General features: G+C 44.0%; 1 protein-coding gene and 1 long non-coding RNA gene across 9 annotated transcripts in view; one reads left to right on the top strand and one right to left on the bottom strand.

Moving 5' to 3' along the window:
• Positions 1–205: 205 nt before the first annotated feature.
• LOC140684219 (uncharacterized) lies at positions 206–6,865 on the bottom strand. The gene is made up of 2 exons (XR_012056158.1): positions 4,147–6,865; positions 206–1,760 (listed from the first exon to the last, which is right to left on the bottom strand). It is a non-coding gene; the product is annotated as an uncharacterized lncRNA (long non-coding RNA).
• Positions 6,866–6,920: 55 nt separating this feature from the next.
• The window catches only part of DHRS12 (dehydrogenase/reductase 12), a 28,762-nt gene continuing 20,213 nt past the window's right edge, over positions 6,921–15,469 (top strand). For 2 of the 8 annotated variants that reach the window (XM_041716269.2, XM_002195131.7), the window contains exons 1-3: positions 6,921–7,213; positions 7,818–7,951; positions 10,529–10,611. In XM_041716269.2, coding sequence (XP_041572203.2) covers positions 7,158–7,213; positions 7,818–7,951; positions 10,529–10,611 — 273 coding nt within the window. In that variant the 5' untranslated portion in view covers positions 6,921–7,157. Of the gene's footprint in view, positions 7,214–7,316; positions 7,558–7,817; positions 7,952–10,528; positions 10,612–12,010; positions 12,195–15,469 lie in introns of those variants that run through there. The other 6 variants (XM_072929376.1, XM_032748349.3, XM_032748348.3 and 3 more) reach the window with 5 other exon arrangements.

The raw sequence follows: 15,469 nt of genomic DNA, 5'->3' as shown, positions 1-15,469 counted from the left end.
CAACAGCTTTTATTGAGAAGAGTAAGATCCAGTAGAAGAGCAGTAAGAAGAAAAACAGCTGTAGAAAATATTAGTATAGATAACCGCATTGCTGCCACAACCTAGCAAAAAACATGTATACATTAAAGTATGTTGTTTACTGTAAGAACATAAAGAATTTTTCAGTCATGGAAATCAAAAAATTATCTTTTACTGACTAAAAAAATATTCTCTAGAATGCATATCAACTATAACATTTTGGGTTTATTACTTTAAAAATATCCTAAGCCATCCTATTATTTTTAAAACAATTATATACACTTCAGCTTGCAAAAATTATTTGATATATAGGAGATTAACTAGGTTAGCAGCAGGTTTAGCTGCTTCTCGCAGTCAATATTTTCCACTTTAGGAGGACACTAACCAGCCCGTCTCTTCACCAGGACATGCCTAACCCCGGGAAGCCCTGCAGGCTCCCAGAGACCAGGGGCCTCAGCAGTTGATAAAGCAAACCTATAATTCTGATAAGTCACAGCATGAGATTCCTTTTACTGTCCCCTGAGCAATGAGTGATAGATGTGATGACATACTGCCACACTTGTTCCTCAGTAATAAAAGGCTATTTGGCCTGGGGAAAGCCTGACTCTTCACTGGAAACAACACTACTGATGACAGCAGCTGGCAAACTTGGTGATGACTTGGGTACACAACAAAGAAAACACTCTACTGTTCACAAAAACACAACACGGGCCAGAACTTCAACCCTTCCCTGCATTCAGAATGAGCAGCTTTTGCTTCTCTCACCCTGCTACTACCACAAGCACTTTGGACAGGTCCCTGAGACCTCAGGGACTTAATGTTCCTCTTCAACCACTCACCAAACCCTCTGCTTCACCCAGACAACAGAACAAGTGTCAACTGCCTCTCCCCAGGCTGCTGACAGCTCTTGATTGCTATTACAGACTGGGGCTGTGCCAAGTTTCTAAAGCAGAGTCTTCAAGTCTTCTACATCCAGAGCTGAGGCCAGCATGGTAAAAACAGGGCTGGGAGCAGCTCCTGCAGCAGTGGCTTGCACACAATTGCCACTTCCTTTGGAAACCTGGTCCCAGCTCAGATGCAGAGTTTTCCTGCAAACCTGGCCCTTAAAGCCCATGCCTGTTCCCACTGCAATCAGTGGCAACTGAATCAGTTCTGATTGCTTTAATAAGGGCAGGCACAGCAACTTAATTAGAAAATTAGTAACTGCAAGGAAAGGAGGGAATGCTCAACAGCCTGCCAGATCCCTGGAAGGAAGCAAGCAAAGAAGCCAGTTGTCCTTAAGACCAAGATTTTAGCCTTTCACTAAAAAAAAAAAAAACCAAGAAAAAAAAAAATAATATGAGAGATTGGCAAAATGGCCTTGAAGGTGTTTTAAACATCTTGTATAATATATAATTGCTTTTCAGCTCTTGAGTACTCTACTTTTAGATCTGTCCCCTGGGAAGAAAATATGAAACATGCTGAAATGCACAGCCCTCAACAGCAATCAGTATTTTCCACTTTCCTTTGTGCTAGAAGTAATTAAAACTTTGCTTAAAACTTGCTATTTGACAGGTACAAAGACAAATCAAGTCTAAGGTATGTTTTTCATGTTAGCCCAGCTGAGTGCCAGAGAGGTATTTTTCATCAGCTCTTGTGTTTTAAGAAAATTGAGATTCTCAACTCATTACTCCATGAAAAATCCTAGTGTCTGAAGGCTCACAGCCAAACACTCCAGAATTTTTATGTGTTTGGAGGATTACCTGTTGGGAAGGGTAGATAAATATGATTAAGAACCACAATGGTACAGCCAGGACGAATATAACGCCCCCTACTGGCTGGACAATTACCCTCACCTACAGCGGGGTCCAAAAGCCAAATGGATTCTTCCATCTCACCCCCCAGAATGTATGGTTCACCCCACACCTGTAACCCTCCCCTGAACCATCAGGTGCCTGTGACCCCATTGGCCCAGGTCCTGCTCCAGCCCACCCTGGAGCCCCCATTGATAAAGGCTCTCCGGGGGGCTGGACGCTCTCTTGGATCTTCCCTTCTCCTCCTGGAGAGTCCTCCGGGAGTCCCTGCTCCCCTCTCTGTCTCTCCCCTCCCCCATCACCCGAGGCCCAGCCACGTGCTGTGTCTGGCAGCTCGAGGCAGGGTCACAATGTATCCTGAATAAACCTCATCCCCCAAGAGCAACCACAGAGATCTCGCTTGAATCTGTCCGTGGAATACAAATATACGTCGTTACAGACTGGCGCCCAACTCGATCTTCAGACTGCCGCAGCACCCAATGCCACAGCTACAAGAAATCTTTCCGAAAATGCCAGTCCCACACAAGTGCTGCTGCCCACGACCTCCACCCCTCCTGCTCCTCTGCCTCAGCTGGCAGCAGCCCCTGCCTCCCACACTAGCAGCTCCTCACCACACCCTAACGAAGACACTATGCCTCAGCAAGGTGAACGCAACAATGTAACTGCAACTTCTACAAACAAAGGACAGACAGAGAACTATCTTACCCCTGCAAACTCTAACCTTTCTATCCCAGTCTCACCAAATTCTCAACAAAGTGCCAGCAATCTTCAACTGAAAAACTGCCCTGAAATCAAATATAATAGCTGCAAAGACAACAGTCTGCAACCCCAAGCCTTCCAAGTTGTATTCAGCCAGCGAACAGCTGTCCCCTCTCAGGAGGTGAAAGAAGTCCTACCAGTACTCAAGGACAGTGGTATCTCCTTTTCCTATTTTACACCACTGTTAAAAGGTACCATAGAAAAAACACGCCAAGCCCTAAAACACATCTCAAATCTAAAGAAAGGGGGAGTAGATCAGGCTACACTTCAAAAGAGGTTGAATAAAGCTCTATATGCTCACAATTTTCTAAGTAGCTCTGCAGGAGAGCCTCGCCTCCAAATTTATAGACATTTCCTGAACACCAAAAAAGTAAAAATAAAAGGGCACCCCCCAGCTTTACTCAAAATCTTAGATTCAGGACATATACAAAGTCCACACAGTCTTCTAACGTGGGGGAAAGGTTTTTCTTGTGTTTCCACAGGTGGACGACTTAAGTGGGTCCCAGGAAAGAACGTGAAGCCTTACCATGCACCGAAATCTGCTGACACCCCCACACCAGACAATTCCTCTACAAGCACAAGCCAAGAAGCCAGCACCCAGACCTGAACCACGCTGCGTCATCGAGAGAAAAATGGACTTTCTATCGTTTAATGCGTACATATTGTTTTTGTTCTTCTGTTTCAGTTTTTATATTGAAGTTTTACTTATAATTCAACCAAGGACAAATGCCGAGTAGCTTTAGCCAAGCCTGCAAGCTCTAAGACCACCTATATATCTAACACAAACCCTAACAAACCTTTTTCAACCCGTTTAATTATAAGACCTTTTCCAAAAAAATTCTGACAATGCCTCCCCTACTATAATCAGTGATTTAATAACAATAAAGTCATCTCAGCTATACAGTTTACTTAATAGTTTGAGCCTTGCACCTTGGCTAAAGGAACTCTATAAAATAAGCTTGACTGTTTCAGTAGCAATAAGTATAGTTCTAGTAACAATACCCTGTACACCTCCAAGTGTGCAGAAAATAGTTGTTAAATCAATATTTAATATTTCAAATGGTTCAGTGGAAAAAGGGGAGATGTTGGGAAGGGTAGATAAATATGATTAAGAACCACAATGGTACAGCCAGGACGAATATAACGCCCCCTACTGGCTGGACAATTACCCTCACCTACAGCGGGGTCCAAAAGCCAAATGGATTCTTCCATCTCACCCCCCAGAATGTATGGTTCACCCCACATCTGTAACCCTCCCCTGAACCATCAGGTGTCTGTGACCCCATTGGCCCAGGTCCTGCTCCAGCCCACCCTGGAGTCCCCATTGATAAAGGCTCTTCGGGGGGCTGGACGCTCTCTTGGATCTTCCCTTCTCCTCCTGGAGAGTCCTCCGGGAGTCCCTGCTCCCCTCTCTGTCTCTCCCCTCCCCCATCACCCGAGGCCCAGCCACGTGCTGTGTCTGGCAGCTCGAGGCAGGGTCACAATGTATCCTGAATAAACCTCATCCCCCAAGAGCAACCAAAGAGATCTCGCTTGAATCTGTCCGTGGAATACAAATATACGTCGTTACAATTACCTGCAGTCATGGAGGGCTTGCATAACAGGCTTTTAGGGGGCTATTTGGACCCTGGTAAATGCACACACCTGAAGGTAGGACCACCAGGGCCAAGCCAAGCTGTGCAGTGTTAACCCAGGTGCCCCCCCCATCTGCAGTATTTGGGAAAAAAACTACCCTTTGAGCAATCTATTAATTATGACATTTGAACTTGTTTTTGACAGACGTAGCTGCTTAATACTTACTGTGACCTAGCCATCAACAATCATTTGCCTAGGGGCAATAAGAGGATCAAGGCCTGGGAATATGCAATGGAACATTTGATAGAATAGATATAGGGTAAGAATTAACTTGGATATGCTTTATCAGGATAAATAATAAACACTGACTTGTGTTTATTAGTCTGGGTGAAGCCATTTTGTTCTGTCCTCAAATGAGGGAAACGACCAGCTTAAGAGACTCTGGCTCTCCCACTTTCAGCTCTGTATGACAAAAATATACCAGCTGCTGGCTCTGACAGGGGTCTGAGATGTAGTATGCCAATGCATGAGAAAAATTCTTTGTCTAAAAAAATCCCTTCTGTTCAGAGCAGTGTCCTGTTGGAGTTAATTGCTAAGCTACCAGGAGTCAAGAAAGAAACCAGAAGCTATAACTTTTTGAGTTTCCAAAGCTCCAGAATAGGTTCTAACTCAGCTAACAAGATGCATCAACCTAGAATTCAGTACAGAAGGCAAGATATGTAGTCAAAACTTTTGAAGTGGGCAGAAATTTTGCCTGTGAGAAAACCCAGATGCAGGCCCTTCATTAGCAGCACCCAGCCCTTGGCAAAATTACATCTTGCCTTTCTCCTGTACCACCCTTCATCACTGATGTCTGGGTTAGCAGAGAGCACTTACACAATCTCTACAGCCTCCTGCCTCTGGAACAACAGAACAGAAGCAAAACACCACAGGGGATGAAATGAGGCAACAAAAACATCTAGGTTGTGTTAGGACAGTGCGCAACAGCTCACTTTGATGTGAATGTGGGACTTGTTCGTGGATGTCTTTCGTAACCTTAATGATTGATTCTATCAGGCTGCTCAGACAGAGTGCTGTGATAGTCCATTTCTGGGTACAAGCTTAGCCCCTCAGTACAGAAAAAACAAGTGTTTCTAAGGAAGACTCTTGCAGCTGAATCTGCTCAGGGATTAGTGCACTCTGGTAAGGGCATAATTTGTGGGCATTTACAAAATGTCCTTAAAATGCTATGTGTTAGAAGGGTGCAGCTAACATTGCAGTATTTATATAATATTCTCTGACAAATTTCTGTATGCACCAGGATGACACTGGTAGCCAACATTACATTCAAACATCTTCTGTAATCTCAGTATGAGTAATATGCTGTAATTGCCCATTACTGCTTAACCCCCAAAATATTATGAGCTGCTCCCATTCTCTGCCTGCCATAATCTCTTTTTGTGTCTGACTCATGGACAGCTTCTGCCAGGCATGCTCACATTGGTTAGCACCTCAGGGCTGCATCATCCAGCATCATGCTGATCACGGTCCAAATGGTTCAGCCTGTGAGAAATTCTGTGTATCTACAGACACCCCATTTACTTTCAGAGGCTGGAAGACTGCAGGGATGAACTTCCTAATCTATGAGAACACAGGCTGGAACGACAAACAAAACACATCAGAGCCATCATCCCATTTTGCTTGTACTAAGCCATAATCACAGTTCTCAAGAAATAAATAGAGTCAACACAGAAATGACAAAGGAATAAAGCACAATCTGTCTTACTGCATTTACATTTTTTAATAGAGTCTTTCAATTTTTTTAAGAACAAGCATTTTTATATTTCATGAAAAGGTACAATATGTAGCTGGATGGCCTCTGCATGGAAGAAAATATCACTGTGAAAATGTGTCCCTTCATCCTCTAGAAACTATTACTTCACATGTAACGTACAGGACAAGCAGACAGGGCCAAGTTCAAAAGTTATAACTTCATGGTGGGAAGTTCCTTTTGTATGAGCCTAATACTCGCATATCATGCTGAGAAAGTGGAAGACTTTAGTACAAGGCCTTTGCCAGAGCAAAGAGATTTAGAAAAAGAAGTGTCAGACTACAATACAGGATCAAAAAAAGAGAGAATATTCCAATTTCTCCACTATCTGTGCTATTGAAATCAGGTAACTTAAGCTCTTGAAAACTTAGATAGGGCTCTCAAATGAGCTTCTTTGCATGTGGCCCTGCATACCCTATAAAATACATGAATTCATCCAACTTGCACATGGAACTTTCTAAGTGCATAGATCTTTTGCATAATTAAAAGTATAATTATACCTGTCATGACAATTTCCTTATGGCTACCATGGGCTATCCACATGTGCAACTCCAAGTGCTTCTCTTGGGCTCCATAGGTCCAAAGAGCATAAAACCAAAACCATATTGAATTACCCTCCCCTTACTGCAAGAGCGACTCATGTATCCTTTCCTTACCGGAATGCTTCACTTCACCAGTAGGAGCTAGGTATTTAATAGATTTATTATGTAAAATGCTACTTCGTGTGGCATGATGTCATTTTTTATGTTTCTCTGGGATCATCCCTTTGACATCTTTCCAGGATGCAGGCCTAGGTCCTGTAGCACTGCTCCCAGTTCCCAAAACACAACACCCCGTTTGCAGTCCCGCCTTTGCCGGCAGCAGCATCTGTCCCTCGCTGGAGCCCCGGATATTCTCCATCCTTCATCCGCCAGGCACAGCTGTTTGCAGCGAGGCAGGGGCTGGCTACAGCTATCTTCCATGGCTAATGAGGAAGAGGAGAGAACAGAAAGCAGAACCAGCCCACGAAGTGCTGCTAAGGAGGAAGGTGGCACCGGTACCTCCATTGCCAGACTCGCCGCGCTGCTTCGCACCCTCCCTTCAGCGCGGCCGGGCCGGGCGGCCCTCAGCCCTTCCCTAGCGCGGCCGAGCTGGCCGGGCAGCTTATGTAAGGGCAGAGGCGGGGCCGGCCCGGCTGCGGGGGCGGTGGCAGCAGCAGAGCCATGTCCTGGTACCGCAACACCGTGTGGTTCGTGAAGGGGCTGCGGGAGTACACCAGGTACGGGCGGCGGCGCGGAGCGGGCGCGGCGCCCGGGCTCGGCCGCTCCCGCCTGTCCCGGGCTCGGCCGCGGTGCTTTGGTGATTCTGTGGGCGGCTGCCCGCCCCCGCCGAGCCGGGCGGATTCCAGCCGCGCTCCGTGAGGGCTGCCCGGCCCTGCCCGCCCCGCCCTGGGGCTCCGGCCACCCCCGAGGGCCGGGTCAGGGGTGGGTGGCTGGGGCGGCCAAACGCCGCTGCGAGTTGTCGCTTTCTTTGCAAAGCACCGGAGCAGGCTGCCCAGGGAGCCGATGCAGACACCGTCTCTGGAAGTGTTGAGAAAAACGTCTGGATACGGCGCTTGAGGCCGTGGGTGAACGTGGTGATGGTGTTGGGTTGATGGTTGGACTTGATGTTCTTAAAGACTTCTTTCCAACCTTAACGATTCTGTGATATATTGCTGATCGCAGTGTCACTGGTATTCATGGCCTGTCCCATGGGTACAGAGAGTAAATAGTGCAATTACTGGATGCTGAGCTGTGAGAGCAAAGTGCTTTTCAGCCCACACGTGTGTTTATTTTGCAAGGGCTCGCTTCTAGTTTCTCACACGTGTCTCTTGATTTGTTCAGAGGTGGTTACGAGTCTGCTTCCAAGCGCTTCGACCCAGCTGATGTGGAGGTGGATGTGGCTGGAAGATCCTTCCTGGTCACTGGTGCAAACAGTGGCATTGGCAAGGCTACAGCCAAGGAGATAGCGAGGAGAGGTGAGCAGGGCTGCCATGGAGCTCCCAGGAGGCTTACAGAGATGATGGGAGGAAGCAGGTTTGGCTTTCCAGCACTTACACACAAACACAAATCCCTGGGATGCGGCGTCATTTCACAGGAGCCTTAGTGTGGGTTAGAGGTTTAAGCACAATCAATGCAATGAAAACTGGGATAAGGAAACCAAATTAGCAGAGACCATCTGCAAATTGTTTTTCAAGTGCATGTTTACCAAAACTATCTGTGTCATAGTGGCATCTAAGGATGTTGGTGACAGATCAGTATCTGTTTAAGGTTAATTTGGTACAAGTAGCAGCCTGGCTGAATTTGAACTGAGGAATCTGAAAATGTATCATATGATGAAAGAAAACAATTGTCTTTACAAAAATGAGATGGGAGAGCATAAAAAAAACCAATGTAGCTGTTCTTAATCTTAAGGATAATACCCTGGAGTTTGTGCCCTTTGGCTGATGACATGTAATTATTTTTTTATGTTGATATGTTGCTGTTTGTATGTAAGGACATGGTATAAACTAGGCCTAGCTGCTGCTGAAGGATAAACCTAATCCCTTACAGAGTTGACAAAGTAATTCCTGTTGTGCAAGAGTGACAGGAGGTTTGGCAGGTAGAATGAAGCGGGAGGAGCTTGTGGCTCTTTTCTCCTTTTGTGTGCTTAGGTTTCGTAACTATCTTATGGAGGAAAGTGGCGACTCAGTTAAATGAAACTAATTCAAAACTGTTAGCATCAAAGAGTCTTTGGGTTTAAGATCTACATCAGTGCCAGCATGTGATTGATTTCAGGTTCCCACCACTGCTATTGTACGTAATCACTTTATGTAAGTACTGCTTTGTCAGGTGACTGCTTTGCTCACAAATGGGTATCTCTACCAGGTTTTGCAAGCTGGGAAAACTGGCTGGATCTGTATGGAATTTGGTCACCATGTTTAGCAGAACGACCTTGGGCTCAGACTGTGTGTCTGATATGTTGTATGGGCATTGCTGTTCATATGAAGTTAAGATGACTTCCTGATTCCATCCTTGAACATCTCACTTTGAAACTCAGTGTCAGCTGTTGGGGCTCAGGCTTCTAGTTGAATCTCTTTAAGTATGCCATGACAATTGAATAAGGAATTCTGACTCAGCGGAGGAATAATCAGGCTTTTTTGGCTTTGCTTTCAAGCACTCAGCTATTTCTAACTAATGATGATCTTGCTGAAAATTTCCATAGTTTGAGTTCATCTTTTCTGTGAATTGATGTCTTATGGATATTTGGATTTGGACTTTCCTCTATGTCTTGTGAATTGAACTTCCAGCTTGATACAGTCTTCTCCCAACTACTCTTGATTGTCAACTCTGACTATTCCCATGTGTTAAGTTCAAATAGTTTCAATCTTTACCAAAGTAAATACATTTAAATTCCTTTCTTAGTGCATCAGTCACACTTAAACTTCCCCTCTGTCCTGGTGCTTAGTGGAAAAACCTCTCTTGTAGACAAAAGGTTTCTTTATCAGACCCCAGACTGGGCTGTGCAGTGTGTGACTGTATCATCCCAAGGTAGACTTGCATGTGGGTTCTGGGCACTAAAAGTGTGACCCGACACAGTTGTTTCTATTATGGATTAATTATGTTTCTATTAGGGATTAATTCCTTGAGCTTTCTCGAAGTGGACTGCTAGCAATCCCCAAAACACCTTGAAAAACAGGCAAAAGAGTATAGGTATTCCTAGGACTGAAATTAACGCATAGCTTGTAACAATCAGAGAATATGAAGAAAAAAAAAAGTTGCCTTGTTGTACTTTAGTCTTGTGTTTGAAGGCTTTCTTTAATATGATTAAGTGATGAGACTGTGTTGGTTTTTTTGGGGTTTTTTTTGTGTTAAGTATCCCGGTTTCTGAGAAGAGCCTTGCCTTGTGTCTTCCTTCCATTGAAAAATTGGTTGGAAGAGACCTCTAGAGGTCACCTTGTCCAGCACCTCACTTGAAGCAGGACTGTTGGCAACAGTAGATCAAACCAGTCATTTCAATATCTCACTGCTTGATACCCACAGGGTGCAAATTATGCATCCTCTTGAGAAAGCCTGGTCTATTGAGAAGAAAACTACTGATTGTTTTTCTCATGAAAAATAAGTCAGATGACCTGAGCCTCCCAAGCTGCAATTGAGGCCATAGTTCTTGTCGTATCTCCCATTGCTGAGAATTCCAATATCTGGCACTTTTATTTAGTTTTCACAGAGCAATTCTAGTCACTTCTGTTGTTCAAGCCCTTTTATTCCTAAGGCATATATCAAAAAAACCATCTATGATACAGATGCCTTAGCTCCAATTTCCCATTTAGCTCTGGTATTTCACTCACTAAACATGATGTACAGACTTGACAGAAATGGTTTGAGCACAGTACTTAGAGTGCAGTGGCTTTTTCCTTGCATGATGACCCTGCCTGCCTTCACAGGAATCAGAGGCAAGCAGAAATATTCCAGCTTTTTTCTTATATCCAGTATCTCACCTAATTAAAATGCTGATGTCTCCCCCAAATGCAGCTAGTAATTAATTATCAAATGCTTTTCTTGTTGCAATCCACCAGGTGGCACGGTTCATCTGGTTTGCCGAAATAAGGAAAGGGCTGAAGTTGCCAAAGAGGAAATAGTGGCAGAAACGGGCAATCAGGTGAGTTGTTTTTTAGTGTTTTGTTTACTTTTAGAAAGGTTGGTAATACTAAAGAACCCAGAGGCCTTGAGAAACTCTTCCAACATATTGCTGTTTTGTTTTTGATAGTATTTTCATACAGACATGGAAATAGTCTATGGAAGCAGTTTGTAATTCAAATGATTTGAAGTGATTAAGCCATTTGAATCACCTAACTTTATTAGGTGATGTGTTCTGTGATTAGTAACATCAGCAGCAGCATGCTGTTTTATTTAATGTTTGTTGATTTGTTTTTTGATGTCCTACTTACTATTCCAAACTAGGTGTCTTAGTGAGGTTTTTAAAAGTTAATGCATTGCAACACTGTTGCAACAACATTTATGAGTCCGCAGCATTGGAGCTGAAGGTTTTATGTGTCTGAATAACATGCTCTTGTTTGCAAAGGTTGGCTGCTCTGTGAAGTCCTGTGTATGGTACTAGTTCTGTGCTCTACATGCCTTTTCATTTCCTTTTCTTATAATACATCTTCCTTCCCTCTGCTACACATTCTTTTTGTTTCTGTATATATCACTCTGCAGTACACCCCTGTATCTGTCACTGTTGCTTTCATTAATTGTTCAGGAGGGTGTGCTTATGGAGAAGTTCACTAGTCATTATCTTTCTAACTTGGTGCCCTGGTTTTGGCTGGGATAGAGTTAATTAACTGCTAGTTAATTCTAGCAGTTCCACTGGTGCTATGCTTTGGATTTGTGACCAAACCAGTGTTGACAACCCACGTTTAGTTATTGCTGAATGGTGCTCACACAGCATCAAAGCCTATTCTTATTCTCACACTGCCCTACCAAGTGAGCAGGGGTGCGCAAGAAGATGGGAGGGGACACACTGGGACAGCTAACTCCAGCTGACCAAAGGGACGCCTCAGACCATATGACATCTTGCTCAGCAGTAAAAACTGGGAGGAAGAAGGAGTGAAAGGGGGCATTGACAGATATGGTATTTGGTTTTCCAAATCACTGTTGCATGGGATGAAGTCCTGCTTTCCTGGGGATTGCTAGATGCCTGCTTGACAATGAGAAATAGTGAATTAATTCATTGTTTTATTTTGTTTGCACACACAGTTCTGCTTCACTTATTAATGTCTTTATCTCAGCCCACAAGTTTTGCCTGTTTTGTCCTTGTGATTGTCTCCCCATTCCCACTGGGAGTGGAGTGAGTAAATAGGGTTGTATGGGGCTGAACTACCTATCAGACTTAGCCCACAGCACATGGATGGAGACCTGTCTTCATTTTAAATAATGACTTAGCTCTTGTACTCTGTATTTTGATTCCATTAATAGATTTTAATGTGGATCAAAAATTCTGAAGACTTTTTTATGGTTAGAGATGTCATATTGACTAAATTTCTGCTCTTTGATTTCAGCTCCCTAGTGTGACAACCAACGTTACTCTACAGTTCTTTAATGGAGGAGAATTAGATCAGTCCTTTTGTAGAAATAAATGCTTTCCAGCTGACTATAGCTGTGTAATCCCATGGCTTTAGTAAGGCTGGAGATTATCTGTGTTACCTCCTTCTCTAACTGTAGTCAGGCTGCCTGGGAAGAGAGGTGAGTTTCACCTCTGAAGATTTCTTCATGTTCTGTTTTCTGTCACGTGGTGAAAAAAACTTGAGGCAAATAATATTCTTCCTCTAAAGGCAGCATAATACTGCATTTTCACTTTTTGGTAGGCTGCGGACCTGTCATTTCTATAGTCCTGGGGGAGTGCGAGGACACTGCAGAACTTGTTTGTGACCCTGGGGACAGGGCATTTGTGCAGAGAGCAGCTCTAAGTGAAGTGTTAGATGAGCTGTACAAGAGGCCCTGCGGGACATGTGACTGCACTGGGAAGAGCATTTTAATAAGGAGTCCACAAGAATATCCTTCTTTATAAGTGTTCATTCAGAAGCAATACAGAGAGATAATAAAATGCTTTATCTGCAATTTGACAGGCTGTATCCAGGCTGAACTTGCTCTTCCTGATAATTTGGATGGAGATCCTGTTATAGTATACACCAAAGATTTTTTCCATCTTCCAAAGTACATGCTGGAGTGCAGTGCTGAAATGGAGTTATTTGGCAGTCACCTGCCCCTAGATCTGGGAACTTGAAAGTTCTCCTAATCTGTTAAAATAGATCAGGTCACGGAGATTAGGTTTACTTTGAAAATGGCTTTGCTACCATTGAGGACTTTTATAGGGAACAGACCTGAATATCCTTTTCCTAAGTCAGTGTGACAGTCTTTGGCAGATAAGTGTTGATTTAGATCTCTTTCAATCTCTGAAATCCCTTGCAATACTGAACATCTGCCCAAAAATCTTTACCTCTTCTTTACCAGTAGATAATGGTTTTAGTTTTAAAAGTAGGACGTTTTAAAGAGGTATCCAGCTTAAACCAGTAGAGCAGCGTCAAGTTTTTTGTCAGAAATGATTCACAAAATGGATATGGTTGGAAGGGACAACAGTGGGTCACCTGGTCCAATCTCCTTGATCAAGCAGGGTCATCCTAGAACACATTATTACAATGAGAAAATTCCGATTCAAACTCAGCTAAGGAGCTGAAATTAAATGGCTAGAGAGAAAGTCATGTGCTTTTTATCTTCAGGGAAGCAGAATTACAGGCAGGGAATAATGCCATATCATTTCTTCAGCTTCTTCACTTTTCTCATTTGCTTGTATAATGAGTATTTAAAGAAACAACTTGGAAAGAGAGGAGGCCTTTTAATGATTATTTGTTATTTTGCAAGAGAACACATCCTCTGCATAATTATTTTAAAACTGCCTTTTCCTGGCATGCATCATAAAACTATCTGTGGTGTGTCTTTGAGACTTAAGTGCTGTCTAGGAGAAGAGTAGGAGTTGACATGCCTTTGTATGCTGGTAAATGCCACTGTCCTTGTACTATGTAGAACACAAATCTGCAGAAAGCATAAGAATTGTCTGTAGAAAACAGCAAAAAGTTTTTGATATTTTGGAGAGAGGAATTATTTCTAGCTGTAGTGGTTTAGAAAATTCTAACTTTGCTCTATGTCAAGCCTTTTTTTTTTTTTTTTTCCTATTGCATCTACATTGCTGGCCATAGTATCACAAAACATTACAAGACTGTTGTGACATGGAGTGACTGACAAGGTTTAGCAGTTAATGCAGCAGTTAGCACTCTGAGACAACTGGAGTGGGTGCAGTGATGTTCCTGAAAGCATGCTTTACAATCCTGGCTGGAGCAACTGTGCCTGGCACATGGGACACTAGCCCAGACAGAACTCCAGAAGGATGTGGCAGATGCTGGATTGCAGCAAGTGACTGGGGCTTTTCCCTGAGCCTGGGGTAGCACATGATGGTGGCTTCATCTGTTGGATTCTGCTGTCCTCAGGGTGTTGAGCTGCCAGGTGATGTGACAGCAGGAGTTGAGCAGGCTGTAGAACCATAGGGAATAGAAACAGGTCTCTACAGAGAGTAGAAGAGCACATTGCATGGAAGAAGGGACAGCTAGAAGTTGCATTTGAATAAGTGGTGGATAGAGACTTCTAAGATGGGGAGAAATTGAATCTTGTGAATGCTGGCAACAGAAGGCAGCTCTTTCTCTGCTTGCAGATGTGCATTTACAAGATAGGTATAGTGCCATGGTAACAGATGAGGAAGAGGAAACTCTTTCAGGGGAGGTGTTGGAGACAGATGATCCTGAGCAGTTGAGAGTGGGAGGAAGTAGTGGGTGATGATGGCTGAAGGCTCCTTCCTGTGGGGGATGGAGATACCCGTCTGCAGTCTTTGCTTGATGACTTGAGAGGTTTATCACTTGCTGGGAACTCACATGTAAGGTATTGCAGACAGTCTGCTGAGGCTCGTCTGGACCTTGGCCTGGTACCTCTTGTTGCTCAACCACGTGGGCACCCATGACATTATGAGGGATAACCTGGAGTTCATCAGGAGTATTTACAGAGAGTCGATGGTCTCCTAAATCCGCACAGTGAAAGGGAAGGGCTTGGGTAGGAGCATATATGCCCTGCAGGTCAACACGTGAATGTTCAGCTCGTGTCACTTTGGCCTTAGCCTTTATGGCCTCTTGGACCTTCTCTGTTAAATGAGTTTTGCTGAGCAGAAATTGTGTTGGAGCAAGAGTGTCTTTGCCAACAGGTTTGCTAAACTTAGTGAGGAGGCTTTAAAGGGGTGTCTTGGTTTGAAAAGACAGGAGTCTGTGAAGGAAGGCAAGAGCCTCCTGTGAAATGGAAAATGTAAACCCCCTGCCTCTGAATTACCACAATTTTGAAATTAAAAGGCTCTTAGGCAAAGATACAGGAATGGGAATAACAGTTCTTTACTAGGAAAAAACCTAAATTTAAAAAAATGTAAGTAGTACAAACAAAACTACTGATAGAGTCAGAAACCTGACACCCTGAGGAGCCAGGGTGCTGGCAATAGTCTAGTTCAATGGTGGCTGCTCCTCCTGGAGTGGCAGATGAAATGCTGCTGAAGCGGTGATCCTGTAGAAGGGTGTACTTTTCTCTGAAGGTCTGGTGATGGAGTAGATGGGCCTGGTCTTCCTCTGGGGATCTAGCGGGGAAGAAGCTGCTCCTCTGGGAATCCAGCGAAGAGGCTGCTGATGTCCCAAAAAGTGCTGATTTTATGCAGGTAGGGATGCTTGGCTCCTCCCTCTGGGTGAAGGGATGGATGTAACACAATGGGATGATGTAACTTTGCCAGTCATGCAGTGAGTCATTCAATGGCCCATTAACAGAAGATATCTCCCTGGAGGGAGACATTGTTCTTGGAAGAAATAAGAAAGATACTTGCCCCACCTCCAACAGATGGCAAATAGAATACCTGCTTATTTTACAAGCCAGGACAAGGG

The sequence above is a fragment of the Taeniopygia guttata genome, chromosome 1, assembly GCF_048771995.1.
Source record: "Taeniopygia guttata chromosome 1, bTaeGut7.mat, whole genome shotgun sequence".
Taxonomy (NCBI): Eukaryota; Metazoa; Chordata; class Aves; order Passeriformes; family Estrildidae; genus Taeniopygia; species Taeniopygia guttata.
Note: the sequence above shows the minus strand (reverse complement) of the source record. Positions and strands in the feature narration are given on the sequence as shown.